Genomic DNA, 21,470 nt, shown 5'->3' on the forward strand with positions numbered 1-21,470 from the left:
GGGGGAAAATTGGGGCATAAAGAGCTGGTCCATTCCAGCTCTCTAGGCTGCACCAGCCATCATTTATCCAGCAAATCCTGTCCCTTCAGGGAAACGTCCCATGGCACTGGCTCAGAGCATGGACAAGCACCAACTCAGGAGACAGACGCTCGCCCTCCTCTAACCCTGACTTTGTTGGGGACCCTTTGGTCCCTGCAGCCCCCCAGCAGCCCCTGCACCCTCCAGCCTACCCATTCAATCCATCGTGGCATTTCCCGTGGATGCAGGGGTTGCTGTTGCACTCGTTCACTTCGGACAGGCACTTGGGGTCGTGGAAGCCCTCGGGGCAGAGGCAGGTGAAGCCGTTGATGCCATCCTTGCACGTGCCCCCGTTGTGGCAGGGGTTGCTGGCACACTCGTCGATGTTGATGTTGCACATGCGCCCTGGCAAAGGGGGAGCGAGGAACAGTTACCCCATGAGCACGAACGGCACGGCGTGGGGAGTGCACCCACCAGGGAATGTCTGCTGGAGGCTGGGATCTCAGGACACACTAGGCTGGCTGCAGAGGAGTGGGCTGCCCTGCAGGCAGGGTGACTTCACGCCCTGCATCGCCTGCCTGCCTTCATTAAATGGGACTGGGAAGAGGCCGTGCCCTGGGCTGCTTTGGTCCAGGAGGGAACACCGAAGGGAGGAGGTTTCAGCCTGTAACCCTACCTGCCACGGCCGACAAAGCCAGGCTTTATTTCAGCTCCCGGCGGGCCCGAGGACAAGGGGCCGCGCGAGCGGGGAGCGGTGGGGGCTGCTCCCATCAAAGCCCTCCACCATTTCCAGCAGCCATCAAACAAACCAGTTGGACAAGGCAGCAACCTGATACCCATGGGAGTGGGCGCAGCAGGAGTCGAATTCGCAGCACCAGACACCCCTTTGATTTCGGACTGAGCCGGGGTCACCCTCCTGAACAAGCAAGAGCGCTGGAGGGTGTAAAACCTCCTACAAGCAGGATGGCAGCATCCCCCCTCCTTATTGCACCCTTGTCCTGGTTTTGTGAGGCACCAGCAGCTGCAAGTCCCCAGGGTGTGAGGCCCTGCTCTCACCTGTGTACCCCGGCTCGCAGGTGCACTCGTAGCCATTGATCTTGTCAATGCACTTGCCGTAGTCGCAGGGGTTGCTGGCACAATCATCCAGGTTGATCTCGCAGTTGGGGCCTGGGGAGGAGAGAGGGGTTGTTAGGGGGTCCCCAAGAGGAGAAGAGTGTCATTAGGAGGTCCCCAGACCCGTCAAAGCAGTAAAATGAACCGCGCTGGCACCAACTGCCACCACCGCCCCACAACAAAGCGCCTCCGCCATGGGCAGCTCTCGGCTGGGGCGTGGTTCCTGCCTGAGCTGGGCACCAAACTGGGAGAACTCGCCCTCACCCGGGATGCCCCAGGCTGGCCCCAGCACCAGGGCGGCTTCTGGTGGTGGCCCAGGGCCAACCTGGCCCAGGAAGAGGATGGGAGCGGGATGCTGCACCGGCACTGCCGACCCATGTGGAGCCCCTCCTGCTCACCTGTGGTCCCTTTGAGGCAGATGCAGTTGTAGGCGTTGTTCCTGTCCTGGCAGGTGCCCCCATTTTTGCAGGGCTGGCTCTGGCACTCATTGATGTTGATGTCACAGCGGTGGCCCGTGTAGCCGGGCTGGCAGAGGCAGGTGAAGGAGGCGATGCTGTCCTTGCAGGTCCCGTAGTGGCACGGGTCAGGGTCACACTCATCGATGTCGATCTCGCAGTGAGCACCTGTGAAACCTGCCACCAGCAGGAGAGACACAGGGTGAGGATGGGGGACATGGGGTGGGGATGGGGGACACTCCTTCCCACCCTCTCCAGCTGTGAGGCAGTGCACCGGGCTGGCTTTACCTGTCCCACCCTGAGCTCTGGGACCCCCAGGAGCGGGGTGCAGGCAGGGAGCACCCCGATGTGCTGGTGGAGGGGCTGGTCACACCCCAGCCCAGGGGCTTTGTCCCGGGGTGCACAATGACCTGCATTAAAGCGGCCTCGGCTGCGGAGTGGGGCCCCGCGCTCGCCCGCGGCTCGTCCCGGAGCGCACGGGGTGGGGGCCGGCCGCAAGCACCCCCGAATAATAACCCCCCCGGCAGCTCCTATTCTCCTGGCCAGCTCCCTCCCCGCCGGGTTTGGGGGTGGAGAGCCGAGGACAAAGTACAGCTTTGACTAGACCCCGCCAAGCCCACATAGCAGCTTTTCATCGGGGCTTGGCATTAGCAAGACACTAATTAGAGGCCATTCAGCTGGAAGATTTCTGGCGGGAGCTGCTCCACAAAAGAGCCACTGTTTGCCACCAGGGCTCAAGTCATCATTTTGTGCAACTGCTCCTTGGGTTTCGGTCGGCGAGCCCCCGCAGCCCTGCACCTTGCGTCCCCATAGAGGCAGCTTTATTCCTTCCTTCCTGCCTTCCCCCTCGCTGCCGCCCCGGCGGGCAGGAGCACGGTGGGACGGCTGCTGCGGGGCCACACCTAAGGACTGCCAGGCTCCATACACCTGGCTCCAGGGCCAGCAGGCTCCAGAGCTCGACTTGTTCCGCCAACACCAGGGAGAGGGACATCCTGCCCCACAGGAGTCACATCAGCAGGGACCAACCTCATTGATGGGCAGTTTGGGGACACCTGCCACAGCAGGTGCTTGCAGAGGTGGGCATTAAATGATTTGTCAATGTGGTTTCACAGCATATCACTGGGCAGGACACCTGCAGCCCCTCAGGATGCCCTCACCTTCAGTGCACTCGCAGCTGTAGGTGTTGGGGCCATCCACGCACTTGGCACCGTTCTTGCAGGGGGTGCTGGCACACTCGTCGATGTCAAACTGGCACAGGTGCCCGTTGAAGCCTGGAACGGAGGGAGAAGTCATGTCCCTGCGCACGGCCGGACCCGCCAGGCTCCCCTCCCTGCCAGGCTCCCCTCCCTGCCGCCGGGCAGCTCCCGCTGGGCTCCCCCCGCCCCGCTCCCGCCGGCCCCCCGCATCCCGGCTGGGGCGCTGGGTTTCCATGGGGACGGCTGCTGGGGGCCCTGAATGCGGGGCTGCGACCCACCATTGAGAGCATCTTATTTACATCTCTAGAGGAGCAAAGTCTCTGAACTTCAAAACCTCCTTTCACAGATTAACCGTCTCCCCATTCTCTGCTCCACCCCGTGACTTTGACACCGCATTCAAAGCCGCTGGTGCGGCCCCCCCCAGCCCCCAGCCCTCCTTCCCAAAGAGGGGCCTTTTCAAGTGCAAAGCCGTGGGGTTTAATCCTCCTTCCCCTCTCCCATGGGCGGGAGCTGGAGCAGCATGGCCTGCACGGGGCTCAGCCCCTCATGGCAATTGGAGAAGCCCCCTCCAAAGCACCAAGAGGCGCTCGCTACACTCTCCCCATTTCGGAGGGCTATGAAATTTAAGGAACCCATTCTTGGCTGGAGCCGGGATGCATCCTGGCTTTGTTTCCACAACACTGACAGAGGGATGGCTGCTGGCAGTGGGAGGGGAGCCACGTACCAGTGGGGCACTCGCAGTGGAACTCGTTGATCTTGTCCAGGCAGTTGCCGTTGTGCAGGCAGGGGCTGCTGGCACACTCGTCTGTGTTGATCTCGCAGTAAACCCCCTCGTACCCTGCCGAGAGACCCAGCATGGTCAGCACCATGGCACAGGGCTGGCACAACCCCACATCAGGTACGTTACACCTGGGCACACCTGGACCCCCCATCTTTCAAAGGCAGCTCGGGAGCTGTTCTACACGTGGTGGGATTTGATGCACAAGCTGCTCCTTGGATCAACAGGTTTTGGTTCAGTCCAAGCCAAGGTTGGCAAGAGGAGTTCAGTATAGGGCTGACGGTGCCCTAATCTCACTTCTTGTCCCCACACCACACAGCCTTTACCGAGCTCCTTCTTTTTGGTGCTGTCCCCAGGCACAGAGGAGCTGCTGACCCAACCCTGCACCGAGCTGAAGCTGCCCTCCCACTGCCCACCCCCAGCACCAAGGCTGAGTCCACAGGGCTGCCCACGCACCGGGCATGCAGATGCACTGGAACTCCCCGATCTGGTCCAGGCAGGTGGCATCATTCTGGCAGGGGTTGGAGAGGCACTCATTGACATCAATCTCACAGCGAGGGCCTGAGTAGCCCTGCAGACACTGGCACTGGAAGGACCCTTGAGTGTTGATGCACTTTCCTGCGTGCTCACATGGGTTGGCTCCTGTAAAACACAAGCACAGCTCTCAGGACTCGCTCCTGGCTTTGCCAGAGCCCTCCCAGCCGTGCTGCTGTCACCCATGTGAGCTCACCCAGCGAGCACTCGTCCACGTCCTGGTTGCAGGCCGGCCCCATGTACCCCGAAGGACACGTGCAGATGGCTTTGCCATTGACGGGGTTGGTGTCGCAGTTGGAGCCCTCGTTACAGGGGTTGCTGATGCAGGCGTCGTCCAGGTGGCACAGCAAACCTGGGCAGCCAAAGGCACGTCAAGGATGACGGGCACACGAGTCATTGCGAACCAAAAACTGCACCAAGGAGCCAGGGGACATGCAGGGCAGGGGACAAGGTGGGACAGGGCCTCACCTGTGCGGCCGTGGGGGCACTCGCAGTAGAAGGAGGCCACCCGGTCGTGGCAGGTGGCCCCGTGGAAGCAGGCGGCCATGGCGCAGTCATCGATGTTCTCGCTGCAGTCCTCGCCCGTCCAGCCGTTGACACAGACACAGTTGTAGCCGCCGTGGTTGTTGTGGCAGGTGCCACCGTTCTGGCAGGCGTTGGGCATCAGCTGGCACTCGTCCACATCCTCAGTGCAGTACTGACCTGCCAGGGGACAGGGCACCTGCATGAAGCTGGCACCGACCGCTCCCGATGTGAAGCAGAACAGCTCTGCCCACACTGTGCCCATCACCCCCTGGGCAGGACCCGTCCTCACAGCCCAGCCCTGTGCCACCATCATTCCTGGCACTACCTGTCCACTCAGGTGGGCACTGGCAGTTGTAGGTGTTGACGCCGTCCACGCAGGTGCCCCCATTCTTGCAGTTGTTGCCCGGACAGTCGTTGATGTTCTCCTCACAGTTCTGACCCGTGAACCCTGTGCAGAAGAGACACCTGCCATGATGCCAACTCACCCACCGGCTGTGTCACCACCGTGCCCCTCGCCACCCCCCACCTCCAGCAGGTTGTTCATTATCGGGTGCTGAGCGTGTGCCAGGTGGCTTTGAAGCAGCTGCCTGGCTTATCTTCATCCCCATTCCGCCTCTGCTGGGGCCTGGCAGGCAGCAGCTTCCTCTGCACAGGGCAGGGTGCCCCTGCTGCCAGAGCCTCCAGCCCTGGAGCTGCTTGCCCCGAGCACTGGAGGCTCTGACTCCACACAAGCCAGAACGAAGCAGGGCTGCTCCCACGAAGGCTTGTGGCACCCAGTGCTGAATCACCGGTGTTTAATTTCACTTGTAAAGAGCCTCAGCAGCAGTGCTTGCCCCTGAGGGGCATCCAAGTCCCTGCCAGGGCGAGCCACAATCCCACACGGCGCTGGGCTCATCCCAGCCCACCTCCTGCTTGGGTTTGTTATCACCTCCAGCTGATAGCATGGAAACTCTGCCATCCCCGGCCTCTCCAGCAGGAGCACAGCAGCCAGGCCCTCCTCAGGACATCTGCCAAGCCACCTCTGACATTTGTGTTAAAAGCTGCATTTACTGTACGCCCCTCAAAGCTCTTGACCCAACTGCTTGGGGTTTGGGATGGCAATGCCAGCCCACAGTGCCAGTGTCCATCTGCAGCTCCCTCAAACTCCCCAGGGCATTCTGCAGGTCCAGACCAGGCTGCTCCCCAGCCAGGCACCAAAAAAGGTCACCTCCACAGGTAAGAACCAGGTGCCCAGACTCATCCTCTGTGGGACCCCAGACCCTGGCCCAGCTGAGAGCTTTCCCCTCACTCTGTCCACGTTTTCCTATCTCCATCACATGGGGAGCAGCCACAGCTTTTTATGATTGCTGGTAGTAGTCCTGAGCAGATAACATTGATTTGCACCTCATTTTTAAGCAGAGGGGCTGAGCCTGAACAGCCATAACTTGCAATGTCCTAGATACCAGGATTAACTCATTTTGAAGCATCCAAATGAGTAATTAGTACGGCAATTACTTTAAACTCAGGGTTACATTCTGCAGCGATGGCACGATAAAACAGCCAAGATTAGTTTAACTTGAAGAAACCCGGTACAGCCAGGCCTCTTCCAGGAATGAAAAGGGGACATTGTTCCACGTTTGCTGTGCCACATACCAGCATATCAATCACCCCCTTATCATGAGGAACAGCCCCCCGTCCCTCTGCCTCTGCTGCCGGGCAGCTCCTGCATTGTGTGCGATGCAGGAGGTGCTGAGGGACCCCCTGTTCCCTGGAGCAGGGGCTGTGCCACCCCACGGGAGGTGAAGCAGCTCCTGCAGGATGCAAATCTCCTGGAAGCGGCCCATGGAGCCGCAGCTGGGTGTGACAGCGCCGATCCTGCTGGGAGCAGGGCTCTCCCCCAGGCTGTGCCTCACCCGCCGTGCCCGACGCTCAGTGAAAGTGCCCCGTCAGCAGAACGGCAGGGCAGGGCCAGCACAGCTCCTCCTGCCACCTCCACCTGCCCATCCCTGCGGGACAGGGCTCGGAGCTGCTCCAAAGGAGCATCGCCCCCGGGAGCTCATCCTGGAAGGAAAGGCTTCCTTCCTGGCACTGCTCGCCCAGTCAGCCCCACACATCCCTGTCCCTAAGGACAGGAGCTTTGCTCCAGCCTGGGTGAGCTGTGGTGGGGGTGAGGCAGGAGATCCTGCAGGGCCCTGTCTGTTCTGGATGGTTAATGACATTCCTGAGGCACTGCAGCCAAAAGCTTTGGGAAGGGGATGGAACCTCTGAACCCGTGTCAGACATCGAGACCAGATCCCCACACAGCTCACAGGGATCACTTACCTTCCCTAACCCAGGCTGGGCTGCCAGCAGGGTGTGGGTGTCTGTGCCATCTGGGGGACCCCATCCCCACCTTGATGCCACGTCCCCAGCAGAGATGGGGCAGGAGCTACAGGGAGAGAGGCTGGAGCTCCCCATGGCAATGCCCAGCCCTGCCCAGGGTGCAGAGCAGAGAAGCCACCCAACCCTCATCCTGCTCTGGCCACGGCTGGGCTATGGGTGACCCGAGGATCAAACCAACCCCACTAGAGACTCCTCAGGCAGCGCTGTGCTGCCCACAGCTTCCTTCCCAGGGACAGGGCGGGTGCATCCCCTCCACATCTGCCACAGCTGGCCAGTGCGGCTGGCTCGGCTGAGGACAGCACTCATCCCAGGAAATACAACCCGGTCTGAGCGTGGCTCTGGGCTGAAACTCCAGTTTCATTTCTCCAGCTGACCCAGGGACAGGTGGAGCGTGGAGCAGCTCAGTCCCTTCTGCTCCCTGCCCTTACTGCACTGCAGACCCACTGTCTGAAGGCAGAAGTGAAAGGGCTTGCTGGGGTCAGGGAGGCCTTTCACAGCTGCTGTTCTTCTCTAGGGTTTGCAGGGTGCCAAGCTTCTTTCCAGGGTGCCAAGATCCCTTCCAGGGTGCTGAGTTCCCAGGACAGTGGCCACCAGGCTCCTCCACAGGAGCTCTCCATGCCAGAGGCTGCAATCCTGCTGGCCTGCTCCAGGGTTTGCCGGAGGGAGCAGCAGCGAGCACAGAGAGGGTCTTCCTTCCCCAGCTCCATTAGCACTCGGAAACTTTCCAAAATAGCTATTCCGGGCTAATTATTCCACTCTGGAAGTGGATTAAGCTAAAGCGGAAAAAGGCACTCTTATTCTGGAATATGAGCATCCGCACAGGGGCCTCTGCTCAAACAGTTGTTTTGGAAGAGCTATTTTGGTGAAACACAAAGTATATAAAGCCCCCAGATGAACTCTCCTCCTCAGGCATCGCTGCCCGACATCTTCCCTAAAACACACGGCACAACCAGCCCACAGCCAGAGGGTTTTGCCCCTCCCAGAGTCACAACCTGCGGGAAATTCAGGCACTTCTCATTTAGGGTGGACTAAGGTGCTGCCCATGCCTTCCCCTCCCTACCTGGCAGGCAGGTGCAGTCGTAGGTGGTGTCCCCGATCTGGCGGCAGGTGCCCCCGTTCTGGCAGGGCGAGGGGTTGCAGGGCACGTAGAGGTGCTCGCAGTTCTGCCCGGTGTAGGCCGGCTTGCAGGAGCACTGGTAGGTGCCCACCTCGTTGGTGCAGCTGCCCCCGTTCTTGCAGACGGGCGGGGAGATGTTGCACTCGTTGACGTCCTGCTTGCAGTTGGCGCCGTGGAAGCCGGCGGTGCAGCGGCAGATGTAGTGGGCTTCGAAGGGCACGCACTGGCCCCCGTTGGCACAGGGGTTGGAGGCACAGGGGTCGGCCTGCTGGCAGGTTTTGCCTGGGGAGGGCAGGGAGGGAGGGTGAGGATGCAAACAGCAGCTCAGCTCTTGGTGGCAGCGAGGCGGGGAGTGATCCAGACCGCGGTGCAGACCTGGATCTGGGACTGGCTGTACCTGATCCCCCCCGCCTCAAACCCCCACTGTGCAGCAGGCTCACAATTCCCTCAGCTGCGACCCACCAGCTTTGCAGACCACCCTCCCCACCTCTCAGACCCCACACTCAGAGGCAGCTCTCCGCCCCTGTGGCAGGCCATCCCTCCCCACGCCGGCCGTGTCCCCAGGGGGGTGCCACCCCTCACCTGACCAGCCGGGCGGGCAGCGGCACTTGTACTCGCTGAGCGTCAGCAGGTCGCAGGTGCCGCCGTTGCGGCAGGGGTTGCTGAGGCAGACGTTGTCGCGGGGCGTCAGGCACAGCTCGTCGGTGAAGCCCAGGCGGCAGGCGCAGGTGTAATCCACGGTGCTGCCGCGCACCACCGCCGTGCAGGTGCCCGCGTTCTTGCAGGGGGAGCTCAGGCAGGGGTTGGGCAGCTGGCACCGCTCGCCCACGTAGGCACCGCTACACCTGGCAGGGGCGAGACACGCCGTCAGTGGGGTGGCCCCGAGTGGCCCGAGGGCACCGTGCGCCCCGGGGACCGGCCCAGCCCCGCACGCACGCACGTCGGGTTTGGCAGTGGCGAGGCTCTGCTCTGCCCTGGCTCCTCCGGGCTGGGAAGAGGAAGATGAAAGAGGTGCTGGGAACAAAGGCGTCCCCCATGGAGGGGCCTGTGCTGACTTGCACAACCGCAGCCGCGGCGCTGACATCCTGCGTCTCATTGCAGGGAGGCTCTTCTCCCTCCCCTCCCTGCTGAAGAGGAAATCGAGGCACAAGGGACACACGGTGGGAGCAAGAGGAGCATCCCCATACCCACACCAAATCCACGGGGCCAGGCAGCATGGGGACATGCTGGAGTCCCTGCCCATGCTGGAGTCTCTGCTTCACCAGGGCTATTTTTATCCTCCCTGCATCCTAAATCACTCAAACACAATTAAGCAGGGGCTCAGCACTGGCTGGCAACAGGTGGGACAAGTTCCTGCTCCTCGAAATCAGCTGAGAGCTTCCCCAAAGCCAAGCCCTGCACAAGGAGGGCGAGTGGCCCTGGCTGCTGCATCCCTCTGCGTGGGGGCCTGAGAAAAGAACCCTTGATGCCACCACCAGCTTCACCATGTGTCACCACTGGCCACCTGGGCTGGAGCAGGACTGGAGCTGGCACCAGACATATGCCCTGAGGGCAAACCCCACCAGCTATCCTGGTTTGCCTGGGCAGGATGTGTGGCTGGCAGGACCCTGCAGAGGGAGGAAGCTGAGGACAAAGCAAAGCTGTGCACCTGACACAAAAAAAATCCCAGGGATGAGGCACAAAGCTCCCCGGCTTGGGGGTAAGGCAACCCCAGCTGGAGGTGATGGGTGGGGAAGGTGGCAGCACCCGGGCACTGGGGGACTGTGGTCCCCACGGTGCTGTGGCAGGTCAGGCTCAGGGCACCACGAGCTCACACCTGTTGCCATCAGATCTGGTGGGACGTCGCATTCCTGAGCCTCCTGCACTGCCTCCAAGACTGCTGTGGCAAGGGGGTGAGTGCGGGGGGATCCCAGAGGATGCTGCAGAGCACAGCAGTCACCTGCAACCCCCAAAACAAGCCTGTGGGGCTCCTCTGGTGAAGCACAACCAGCAAACCCCACTCTCAGCAGCCCCAGCCCGGATCCACGGCGCTCTGCCGGCAGCAAGACCACGTTTCAGCCCCGCTCCCCCTCTCCTCCTACTTTTTTTTTTTTTTCTTCTCTCTTTTTTTTTTTTTTTTTTTTTTAACCCAATTCTGATTTCATTGTCGGGGATTGTGTGAGAATTTGTCAGGATTCGGAGACATTTTGAGTTAATGAGACGGCATTATCCAGGCCAAATGAAAAAGAAAATGTGTATAATAATAAATCAGGGCATCTGCTCGGCACACAAAGGGCGGCGGGGAGCAGGTGTGCATCCTAATGAGGCAGAGCAGCTGCCGGCGCCCGCGGACGGTGCCCGGCTCGCCGGCGGCTCCGAGCCCCGGGCGCCGCGGCCGCGGGGCGACGGCGCTTCTGGGTGGCTGCGCGGGGGAATGCGGAGCTTGGGGCCGCCGGAGAAGGGCTCTTTGTGCGGGGCCGGGCACAGGCACAGGCGCGGGGACAGGAGCAGGCACAGGCACGCCGCTGGGCTGTGCAGTCATCTGGCAAAACCCCCGCCTCGCCGCACCGCACACGCTCTTTTTCTTAAAACAATCCCCCCGCGCTACGCGGGGACTGGCGGACAGCGGAGCGTCACGGCAGGCTCCAGCGGGAGGGAAAGGAGGGGGGGAAAAAAGGGAATAAGGAGAAGGGGGAAAAGGGAATAAGGAGAGGGGTAAAAACAAAAAAAAAAAAAAAAATTGGTGCTGGACAAAGAGCGGCGGTGGCTGCGCGGGAAGCGCTGAGCGCGGTGGTGGCACCACGGGAGAGGGACACGACGCCAGGGGACCAGGAGGGGATGGATGCTCGGCATCCCAGGCCAAGGCAGGAGGGCAGTAGGGCTCTCTGGAATTGGGGTTCCTGCGCCGTGAGGTCGGGGAGAGGGGCACACAGCCCAGCGCCCTCCCACAAAATTGGTTTTCGGACCGATTCTGATTCCAGCGCAGGCAAGTGGGGGTTTGAACTCATGGGTGGGAAAGCAAAGGAAACCCCAGCCTGAATCTGGGCGTGGTTATTAGCCAAGAGGTTAATCAGTGATGGGAAGAGGAACCCTTTGGGACAGGGAAGCCCCTGCCTGAAGGCACAGGGCGGGTTGGGGTCACTGGCAGGGCCCAGGCTGGGGGCTGCCTCACGCCTGCAGGGCTGCTCAGGTGCTTTCCAGACTTGTGCTTCAGGAAACCCCTCAAGTTTCATAGAGCTGGTAGATTATTTTAAAATGAATTTCTATTTGTTTGTGTTAAGAGCTGATTTACAGCCACAATCGGGTCCAGAAGTGAGGAGAGTGCAGCAGATGGCAGGGAAGAGTTCAGCTTGGAAGGGCTGGGATGGGCACAGGTGGGCCATCAAGTCCAGGGTACACTCACGCTCCATATTTCTCCTCCCAGAAAGGGGCATTCCCAGCAAATCTTCAGGAAAAAAGCACCTCAGCACAGGCACCCTTCCAATCCAGCAGTCACTGCTCTAACCCAAGGAGGAGCTTCTATCATTCCACGTGGGGCTGTGCAGCACAGACCCTCTGTACGTACCCAGCAACTCCCAACCTCACACACCCACCTCACACACGGCTCCCAGCACGGGGAACCTCCCAGATCCTCCCATGGCTTCTAAGTCATCTTGGTTTCTTTGTGCCCAGGACATCCTCCTCTCTCACACCTGCTGGATTCCACACCGCTCCTGCATCTTCTGTAGATGCTTCAGCAGAGAACGGGGCTGTTCCTGCCCTCTCTGCAACAGCAGGTCTGGGACAAGCAGGGAAGAGCGCATTCCCAGCTGTGGATGAAGCCACAGGATGAATTTCCCTGCTCCCTCCCCTCACGGGTCCTGGAGCTCACTCACAGACAGAGACTGGAGCTGCATTTCAAAGCCCAGCGACCTCAGCAGATTCAGAGAGTCCTGGCTGCAGAGGAAAGCCTGGAGACAAAGTCTCGCATGCAAAGCAAGAGATCAAAAACCAGGTGAAGAATCAGGGCAATCCATTTTTCAACTTTTCCAGGTCTGGAAAGGCTGGATTCAGCAGAGCTAATTTCAACTCCCAGCTTTGCTACAACCTCACCACACTGCCACCTATTTCTCCAGGGACTAAAAGCCTCTCCTAAAGCTCAGTCCAAGGAGCTGAGCTTTATTTTCTGTAAAAAACATGAGGTGGTGTCAGGGATTCCAGGTGAGCAGACGTGGAGGATGCGACGTCCCCGCGGGCTCAGCCAGGTGAAGATCACCCTGTGGTTTTTCCTTTGGCATTTCCCAAGCCAGGGCTACCCAAACCAAACCCCAAGCAGCTCATGGAAATTAGCATAGGAGACATTAAAGCTCGGCTTTAATTACAGATATACCTGTTGGCAGAGGACAGGGCGGGTGCTGCAGGATCAAAACAGCTCAGGAGGGCCATTAGAAAGCGGCTTTGAGGCACTGAAATGTGGCCAAGCTGCCCGGGGTCCTGAGGAGCCTCTGTGAAAGCCTCAGTTAGGCCAGTGTGGTCACAGTCCCAGCTCCAGGCATGACGAGCAACCCGTTCCCAAACCAGGCAGGAATGGCTAAAAATACCCACGTGTCTCCCTCACTGTTTCCACTGACTCATTAATGTGCTGAGGAGGCATCAAGTGCTCCATTTTAGCCACTGATGGAGGGTGATGGCATCCCCAAACCCATCCCCATCCCAGTGATGGCCAAGCCCTGCTCCAACACACAATTCTCCCTCTCCCAGCACCATTGCAGCAGACAATCTCACAACTCTACACTTCTGGGGTGTGTTCCACCAAGGGACCAGGCAGGACAGGGGACAGTCCCCATCCCAGTGGATGAGGGTGCTCCTTGCAGGGGTGAACACACTGATTTACACCCCCCGGGTGTCTGGCCATCCCGGTGGATTTTTTTGTTTCTGGGGGTCAGGCAGAGGCTGGGAGCTGGATTCCCACAGCACCAGGCTGGGATGTGTCTTCCCCCTCGGAATGAGCATCCGAGTGCAAACTGTGCTGAGGGGGGACACAATTAATAATGCACTGAGCTGCTGGCCATAAATCTGCATGATTCATGGCCAGTGTGAAGGGTGATGGAGAAGGCCTTGTCCAAGGTCAGACAGCAGTCCCTGGGGACAGCCTGGGAACAGCAACAGCGGCCCTGAATTCCCATTCTGCTCCCAGCACCAAGCCTGGGCCAAATCTGGATCTGCTCAGCATGGGCACGTGCATTTGTTGTGTCTGCTGCACATCCTTAAGGAGTTACAACCAATGGCCCGACGCTGCAGCTCTTCCAGCAAGGCTCCAGGAGAGCTCAGCAGATCAGAAAATCAGAAGCGTGAATGAGCTGCAGGAGTATCAGAGCCAGCTGCTGCCACAGCTCTGCTCTACACCTCTGCTCGCTGGGCTGCCACAGCTTCCAGCACCTCTGGCAGAGGTGGCAGAGTTGGGGTGCCCATCCCAGCCCCCCCAGCCTGTGGTTTCTGCTCTGGGTGTGTGGCTCTGCTGCTGCCAGCCCTTTGTATCCCCGCTCATGGTGCACCAGGCTTTTCCTCCAACCCACCAGCAACAGGTTTTGTCCCTCCGCAGCAATGCGGGCACTGAAAGCATCCCGAGGCAGATGTTTCTGTGACCTCTGACCCAAGACTAATGTTTTCCTTTCTGCACTAAGCTGCCATCTGCCACGGCCGGCACAGATGACACCCAGCCCGGCACGGCTCCCGCATGGCAGCACGGGGGCTTTGTTCAAATTGGGGATGCACAGCCCTGCACAAGCACAGCCCGGGGCCAGGGCGTGTCTCAGGGGTGCTGGCTGCACGGGGGATGTCCTGGATCCCCAGGACACCCCTTGGATCACCTGCATCACCCCCCAGCTCACACCACCCTCTGCCCTCCTGCCTGGTTGCAGCGTGTCCTCCCAAGGGACGCTGAGACCGTGGCAGGGCTGGAGGTAAAACCCACTCTGGGCTCAAAATGTACCAAAAAAACCCAACAAGTAAAGTGGAAACCAGGTGTAAACTGGAGCACATGCAGGGGCTGTCCCCCATGCCCATCCTAGGGAGGGGGAGGTTCAGGGGACAGCCTCACACTGCAGGAGGGGACAGGGGGCTGGTGGGGAGCCCCACCCTGGCCCCTGGCCCCACATCCAGGCTGCCTCTTATCTGCTCTGCTATCACCTAACCTCTTCCTCACCCTCAGCTGCTGGAAGCATAAACGGCCGTGGTTGTTTTCCCCAAGGTATGAGCAGCGTGGGAAAGCTGAGCAGGGCAGGCTCAGGTCTTTACTCCAGCACCATTTTGGGGGCACATGAGACCAATGGGAGCAGGACACTCCCTGGTGCTGGGTGTAGGGTCTCCCAACATGGGGAGAGGCCTCCACCCCCACAGGCTGGGATGGGGGATGCCATTCTCTGCTCCGTGGTACCTGTGGCTCAGAACAGCCACCTCAGATGAGCCCCAGAGTCTCAGGCAGGGCCACCCCAGCACAGAGAAGGTTCAGGACCACAACTGTGACCTTGAGTGGTGCAGAGGGTTCCCCCGAGGGACCTTCACACCCCCAGAGCCCTCTGCAGCAGCAAATGTGCTGCATGACCTGTGGGTGGCTGTGCCAGCGTGGTCGGGACCCCATGGAGCGAAGCAAGTGGCCCAACATGAGCAGGACACTCAGATTTCACATGTTTGCTGGCAACAGCTGAGGGAAGGAGAACCAACCCGCAGGAGAGCCTCCCTTAGCTGCACAACAGCCCAGAGCCAGTGCAGGCTGCTCCAGGTGCAGAGCAGTGACACGGCCCTACACCTCTCGGGGTAACCGTCATCCTCGGGCTGACAACGGGAACCACAGCCTCCTGCCCCACACCTTCCCCTGTGCCCCAGCAGCTGCACAGCCCAGGCAGCAGGGAGCCTGCTTTCCATCAGGCTGCCACACACCAGAGTCACCTTTCCAGTTGTGCCAGTGGCTCCCTGCCTGGCACAGCCTGGGAGCGACACCCCAGCTCTCTCCTGAAGTTACACCCTTTCCCGTAAGACACGTTTGCTCGCTGCCAGCCCAGCGAACCCTGATCTCCCCTGGCTCCAATGTGGCCAAAGAAAAGGCTAGTGCTTGGGGATATGTCTCCCTGAGAGAAGAAACCTGCTCCTTACTCCAGCTTATTCCATTAATTCTCATTGCACGGCCTCCCCGGGAATCCCTCCCGTGATGCACGGAGCAACAGGTGCATACTGTGCTCTCCAGGATGGCTTCCTGCCTTGGAAACAGCCTGCTGACACAGGAGCACACTCTGGAGCCAGGGGAAGGCAGGGAGGTCTGGAAAACAATCCTGCTGGGGAATCAGAGCTCAGGACCCTGCTCTCTGCCGCAACCTCCTCGCCTGGCATTGCCAGGAGCACACAGAAGGAAACGGGTGCAGGGAGACGAGGAATACCTTTGGGTGCTGCCCTGATCTCCCTGGAGCACATGGGGCTGTGGATGCTCCCTGTTCCCTGGCAGCCAGGAGCTGGGGGGCTGCTTGAGCCCCCTCTGGCTCCACACCTCACCTGAAGCTTTGCTTGGTGGCTCCTGGCACATGTGGCTGTTAAGAAACCAAAGGCTTCACCACAGCTCCTAGGAGAGCCAAGGCATGAAGGCAGAGCTGCCCAGCTGCCCTCACCCATGTGGGGCACCCCGGCTGGCTGATGCACCCTAAAGCTGCCCCAGCACCAGCACAGCCCCACAGAAACCTCCAGCCACGATGGAGCTCCCAGTACCAAAACCCAGCTCCAGACCTAAGTGGTGGTTTTTTAAGAAGTCTCATCCAGGTCCTGCTTTATTAAACACTCTGGGACACCAGCCTGGGAAAAAAGCAGAGTTTCACACAGGGAGGTGGTTGGCAAAGCAGCAGGTTACTCCAAGTGACATCAGGTTAATAAAGCAAGAGCAGATCTCCATTCCTGTTTAATTAAAAAAGTAAACTGCAATCCCAAGTCTTTGATGTGTTTTTTTCTTTTCTTGTTCCATTTCATTTTTGACCTAGCCCAAGTCATCTAATTGAGATTTTAAGATCCAGACTTTCATCTGGAGAGAAACTAAAGGAATTCCCAAAGCTGGATATACTCCTGGACAGGAGTAGGGGAAAAAACATGCTAGAGCCCTGTTCCTCCTATGAAGGAAAAAAAATGGCTTTGTTTCTTAAGCAGACATTAGTCAGGACAGTTTGGGAACCAAAGTTCCCATTGTAATGAAAAACAATATAATCCCATTACTAAGCAGAGTGGCCAGGCTATTCACGGGTGGTAACTGGCTACCTGGGAAGGAGCTGCCTTTCAATGGAGCTTCATTCACAACAAACATGAAAGATGTCGAAGGAAGAGCCCAAGACAAAACTCGCCTCATTCCCACCCTCAACAATGGCTGCTATGAAATATTTGTTTTCCCCAGTCGATGTTTTTTATATCCTCTGCCGGTGTGAAGCTGCACAGCCCCATTGTTTGTGGGAGCCCGGCTCACTGTGCTCACCCTGGCCCCTGCTCCGTCTCTTGCGGGAGCCCATTCATGGGGTGACCACGAAGGATGTGCTTCCAGCAGAGGATCCCCAGGGAACACAGCCTGGGCTGGGGCTGGCACATGGTCCCATCACCCACCGGTGTGACTTTCCTGGGGCAGGTCCCCCAGCAAGCACCCGCAGTGCCCATCAGACACTGGAATGGCACCCAGCCCCTGTGGCATCTGAGAACACCCCCTGAAACTGCTCCCTGCTTTTGCCCTCTAAAAATGTTTTATTCTTTAAGTCAGCAGAAGAAAAAGTCACAATGTGGGGGAGATAAGGAGTTTCTACCTCCACAGGCTGCCCACCAGCCCAGCATTGCCTGAAGTCACTCTTCCCTCCCCAGCCCTTATGGGGTAACTGCAGGTTTTCCCCCGCTCTGGACCCAGCACTTGCTGCCCATGCAGGTTGAATTCACTCCGCTGTGCTCTCAGAGCTCTGGCACACACACAGCCCCAGTGTCACCATCTCACTAAGTGATGATGGACTCCTTTTTTTCCCCCCCTTTCCCCCTCAAACCAAGTTTTGGCTAAACACCGCGCTGCCCCAGAGCCAAATATGGAAAACTCCCACTCGTGACCCCACCATCCCACTCGTCTAATCCTGAACTTAAACCCTACTATTAGGATCTGAACAGCCACCAAAAGTTTAAACAAGCTAAATTTAGCCCTGATATTTATAAACAAGGAGGAGAGGGGGGTTTTGCAGAGCACACGGGTGCCCCGTGGCACAAAGCCAACCGAAAGCCAAAGAAATTCCTGCTGGGGATGTTTCAGTGGGATGGGGAGTGGGCAGAGGTGGCAATGGCCAGACAGGGATGGATCCAGCTCCCCTCAACCTCACAGCCATGGAGCTGCTGGTCTCCCTTTGCAAGCAAAACTCCCCAAAATAGTTATTAGCAACAAAACTTGCCCACTTGGAAACCATGTGCTTAAGGACCTGAGAGCAGACCGGCATCAGCTCCTGGGCTCTGTATCCCGGAATTTCTGCTGCTGCCGAGTTTAACCAAGGAAACGGCGAGAGAGGGAAGGAAGCCTCTGCCTCGGCCACCTTTTGCCAGCAGAAATCCCTGTGTCAACATGACGCCCTCGCCGAGGGAGCAGGGACAATGTGGCGGCTCTGCCCTCCGGCCGCAGCCCGCATTCCTGCCCCCCTCCCCTGGAAACCCCCCTTTTGTGGGGAGCAGCAGGCCCTGTGAAAGGGCCGTCTGTCGCCCTGCCTTTTGACTTGGAGGTCTGTGTCTAACATTTTAATAGGGGCTGGGGGCCAGGGACAGCCCCCTCCTCCTCCCTGCTGCTCCCCCGCGGGGTCACTCTCCCAGCCCGCCCCAAAGCATCCCAGCGGACAGGCACATTCCTCCACCTGCTCCAGAGGAGCCATCCCATGGCTTAACCATCCAGGAGTGCCTTTGGGAGGGTCTCACCCTGTTCCCCCCAAGCAGGGATGCTCCAGCAGGGCAGGAGTGCTGGGGACATGCTCTCCTCCATGGCTGCTCGTTGACAGCCGAAAACTCCTTAAAATAAACCATGGGACACTCACAAATGCTTGATCCCCAGGCAGTGATGCCAGCAGGGAGTGTGTGGCCCTTGAGGTGCCCATCACCCCACTGACATGGGACAGAGCAGCTGACAAAGCCAAAAGCCACAGTGCCAAGGGCTCCTTGTCATGCCCCTCTTGGGGACAGGTGTGACAGGCACAGGTAGCATCACATCACACCACGGAGGATGAGGAGGAATTGGCAGCAGGACGCCAAATTCAGTCCTGACAACAGGTCATGCACAGCCCAGAGGGTAGAAGCAAAGCTGGCACTGCCACTCTCAGCCATGGTGACTTTAAATCAAGCCCAAGGCCACAGGTTCCCCACCCCTGGGTGCCCCTGTGGCTCCCAGCCCACCACCACCAGGCCACTTGCCTGCAGGGTGCCCCTTCTATTAAATAAGGGCAACGTTATAGCATCATTAAAACTTAATAAATCCATTTCCCATATAAATACCATTAAATCCAGGTTTTGGGGAAGGGAATTAGGGTGAAAACTTGTTAAAAGAAAATTACTTCGGCGCAAATAAATTTTTGCAACTTGACTGAGCATGAAAGTTTCCCATTAAAATGCGACTCGGCTCCCTTTGCTGGAAATGTGCAAGAGCCTAATAACCATGGCCTAAACATTAACTGTTTAACTGGCTTTTCCAATATTAACTCCAGGCTGCCATGGGGGGAAGGGGAGGACGTGATGGGTGAGAGCTTAAAGCAGACATTAATTACGGCTGTGTGAGGGAGGCACACCCCGAGCTCGCTTCTCACCAGCATCCTGCTCCCATGGCGCACGCTGGGATTTTGGGTTTGTCCTGTGCAGGGCCATGAGCTGGACTCAATGATCCTTGTGGGCCCTTTCCAGCTCAGGGTGTTCTGTGATTCCCCACAGAACTGATTTTGGGTATGGCTGGCTTTAAGCACAGCATGAATTCTGCTGCACGTGAGGTGGTAGGCATGAGTTGGACTCAGTGGTCATGGTAGGTGCCTTCCAACTGAAAATATTCTTTCTGGGGGCAGAGCTGTCCATATATATCCCAGCCAAACATCTCTGCCCCATCCCCAACACCTCACAGAGGTTTTATTCCTGCATCTCTCACACCAAGCACTGCATTTACCAATGAGAACCTCCAGCATCATCGGGGTGCCCAGAGAAGCTGTGGCTGCCCCATCCCTGAAAGTGACCAAGGCCAGGTTGGACAGGCTTTGGAGTAACCTGAGCTAGTGGAAGGTGTCCCTGCACATGGAAGGGGCTGAAATGAGGTCTTTAAAGTCCCTTCCAACCCAAACTATTCCACAGTTCCATGGTCACCCTTTTAACCACCAGCAAATTGCTTGAGATATGAGGTATGTGGAAACCCCAACACCGTCCTGTACCACAGACCCTGCCCATGGGGGGCCTGCCAGCATGAGGAGGTGACAGGAGAGGACCTGACCCACCAGATGTGCATGAGAGGAAGGCAGAGTCCAGATGTGGGTGTCCATGTGTGAACAGGCACCATCACATCTGGCCAGATGCTCAGCTGGAAGCAGCACTGAGCTGTTCTACCAGCAAGACCCAGGTGTTAAACCCTGGGGAGCTCCCAGGTGGATATCTCTAACTGTCCTGGGGAGCTGCCATGGTCTGGTGTCACTGGGACCAGCAGGGTGCTGCAAAGACTTCCCAACATCACACACAGGAGCTCTGCTATAAAGTCCAGTCAGCAGGGCCTGACCCTCACACCTCTCTGCTCCTGGGTGCCTCCACACTCAGAGACCCAAGAATCAAAAATCCACCATTTCCCCTTGACACCAGAGCAGCATTTCTATCCTTATTCCAGTACTCTGGCTGCAGCAAATCCGGGCTCATGAGGGCACCCTGCAGCAAGGCAGCATCAGGGACCGATGGGATTTGGGCACAGCTGCTGGGATGGGTGCATGCAGCACCAGCCTTCAGGCATGGGGCTCAGCACCACGTGCCACAGGCATGTAATGAGATGAAAACACCATTTGGGAAGAAACTGGAATCATCCCAAACCATCACTTCTCCAGACTGCTGAACACAAAGCAGAGCTGCAGGAATAGCCCAGCTTGGGGAGTGGTGAGTGAGCAGCCCGAGTGCCCCTCGGTGCTGCCCCATCCCAGGCAGCAGAAGGAGCCTGGCAGGTCCTCAAGGATGCCTGCACCCAGCCCTGAGTGGAGCAGGGGACCCTGATTACCTTTTTGGCCACTGGGAAGAAGGCAGGACTCAACCAAGACCCCACAGCAGGTCTGCTTTCCCAGGGGGGTTTAAGTTATATCCCAGAGGCTCTTCCACCCTGCAGCCCCAACTTATGGTGCAAAACCTTCACCTGGCAGCACGTTAACCACAGAGAAGTCTCCATCCAGATCCAGAGCTCACCAGCTCTCCCTAAGTGCACCCTGGGGCTACTCCCTCGTTAAACACGCTGATGCTCTATAAATTTCACATTCCACTCATGTACACACGCCACCACCACTTGGGACACCAACCAACACGAGCACAACGAGGGTCACCACACCTGCAGGCCTGGAAAAAGCAGGTTAATTTCCAAACAATGTTATTTTAAAACTTGCTAAGTGCCTCCTGATTATGTTGTCCGAGCCCTTAATTGGTGAATAGCCTGGTCTAGCAGTGACTTATACGTGTCACCCTCATGCTACATACAATAAACCATAATAGCCCGGGAGGTGAGGTATCAGCTGGAACAAATGGACGTGTTGTGGCTGCCAGCAGAAAGGAAGACAGCGAGTCAGGTGTTGAGATGGAAGAGATTTTGGTGGAATAAAACATACCCCATACCACGGAGTGAGTGACCTCCAGCCCCAGGGAGCAGAGCCCCGTGCACTGCTTCACATCACGAGACCATGGAAATTGAAGATGTCCCTGCTCACTGCAGATGACCTTTAAAGGTCCTTTCCCATCCAAACCATTCTGTGAGCACACAGCTTCGAGTACCTGGTGGGGAATAGCCCCACTAATGTGAGGTGATGAACACTGCTGTGAGTTCCTGATCCCCTCTGCATCACTCCTGCTCATCTCTGTGCTGCGGGACCCACTGAGATATCTCCTCTCAAACACATCCCATGCTCGTCACACAGAACAACCCTCTGGCCACCACAGGTATCCAAGCCATGAGAAAAACCAAGCAAAAAAAAAATTCAGCCCAAGCAATAAAATCCCAAGAAGACAGAGCAGAAGTGAGTGGGACCACCTGAGACAACTGATAACCACCGAGACACCTTGCAGAGAGCAGAGATACAAACAGATTCTTTTAGACAAGACCTAAAACCCCCACTGTTGTCCCAATGACCTCAGCAGCTGGGCTTGAGTTTCTATTCCACTGGAATCTGCAA

At 58.1% G+C, this 21,470-nt stretch overlaps 1 protein-coding gene across 2 annotated transcripts in view; it reads right to left on the reverse strand.

Moving 5' to 3' along the window:
* The window catches only part of NOTCH1 (notch receptor 1), a 41,070-nt gene that overhangs the window by 14,160 nt on the left and 5,440 nt on the right, over nucleotides 1-21,470 (reverse strand). For both annotated transcript variants that reach the window (XM_068211088.1, XM_068211087.1), the window contains exons 3-13: nucleotides 8,680-8,942; nucleotides 8,041-8,379; nucleotides 4,945-5,067; nucleotides 4,563-4,796; nucleotides 4,291-4,446; nucleotides 4,017-4,202; nucleotides 3,507-3,620; nucleotides 2,744-2,857; nucleotides 1,530-1,763; nucleotides 1,075-1,185; nucleotides 231-423 (exon numbers count right to left, since the gene is read on the reverse strand). In XM_068211088.1, coding sequence (XP_068067189.1) covers nucleotides 231-423; nucleotides 1,075-1,185; nucleotides 1,530-1,763; nucleotides 2,744-2,857; nucleotides 3,507-3,620; nucleotides 4,017-4,202; nucleotides 4,291-4,446; nucleotides 4,563-4,796; nucleotides 4,945-5,067; nucleotides 8,041-8,379; nucleotides 8,680-8,942 — 2,067 coding nt within the window. The remainder of the gene's footprint in view (nucleotides 1-230; nucleotides 424-1,074; nucleotides 1,186-1,529; nucleotides 1,764-2,743; nucleotides 2,858-3,506; nucleotides 3,621-4,016; nucleotides 4,203-4,290; nucleotides 4,447-4,562; nucleotides 4,797-4,944; nucleotides 5,068-8,040; nucleotides 8,380-8,679; nucleotides 8,943-21,470) is intronic.

Source organism: Anomalospiza imberbis, chromosome 21 (genome assembly GCF_031753505.1).
Source record: "Anomalospiza imberbis isolate Cuckoo-Finch-1a 21T00152 chromosome 21, ASM3175350v1, whole genome shotgun sequence".
NCBI lineage: Eukaryota > Metazoa > Chordata > Aves > Passeriformes > Viduidae > Anomalospiza > Anomalospiza imberbis.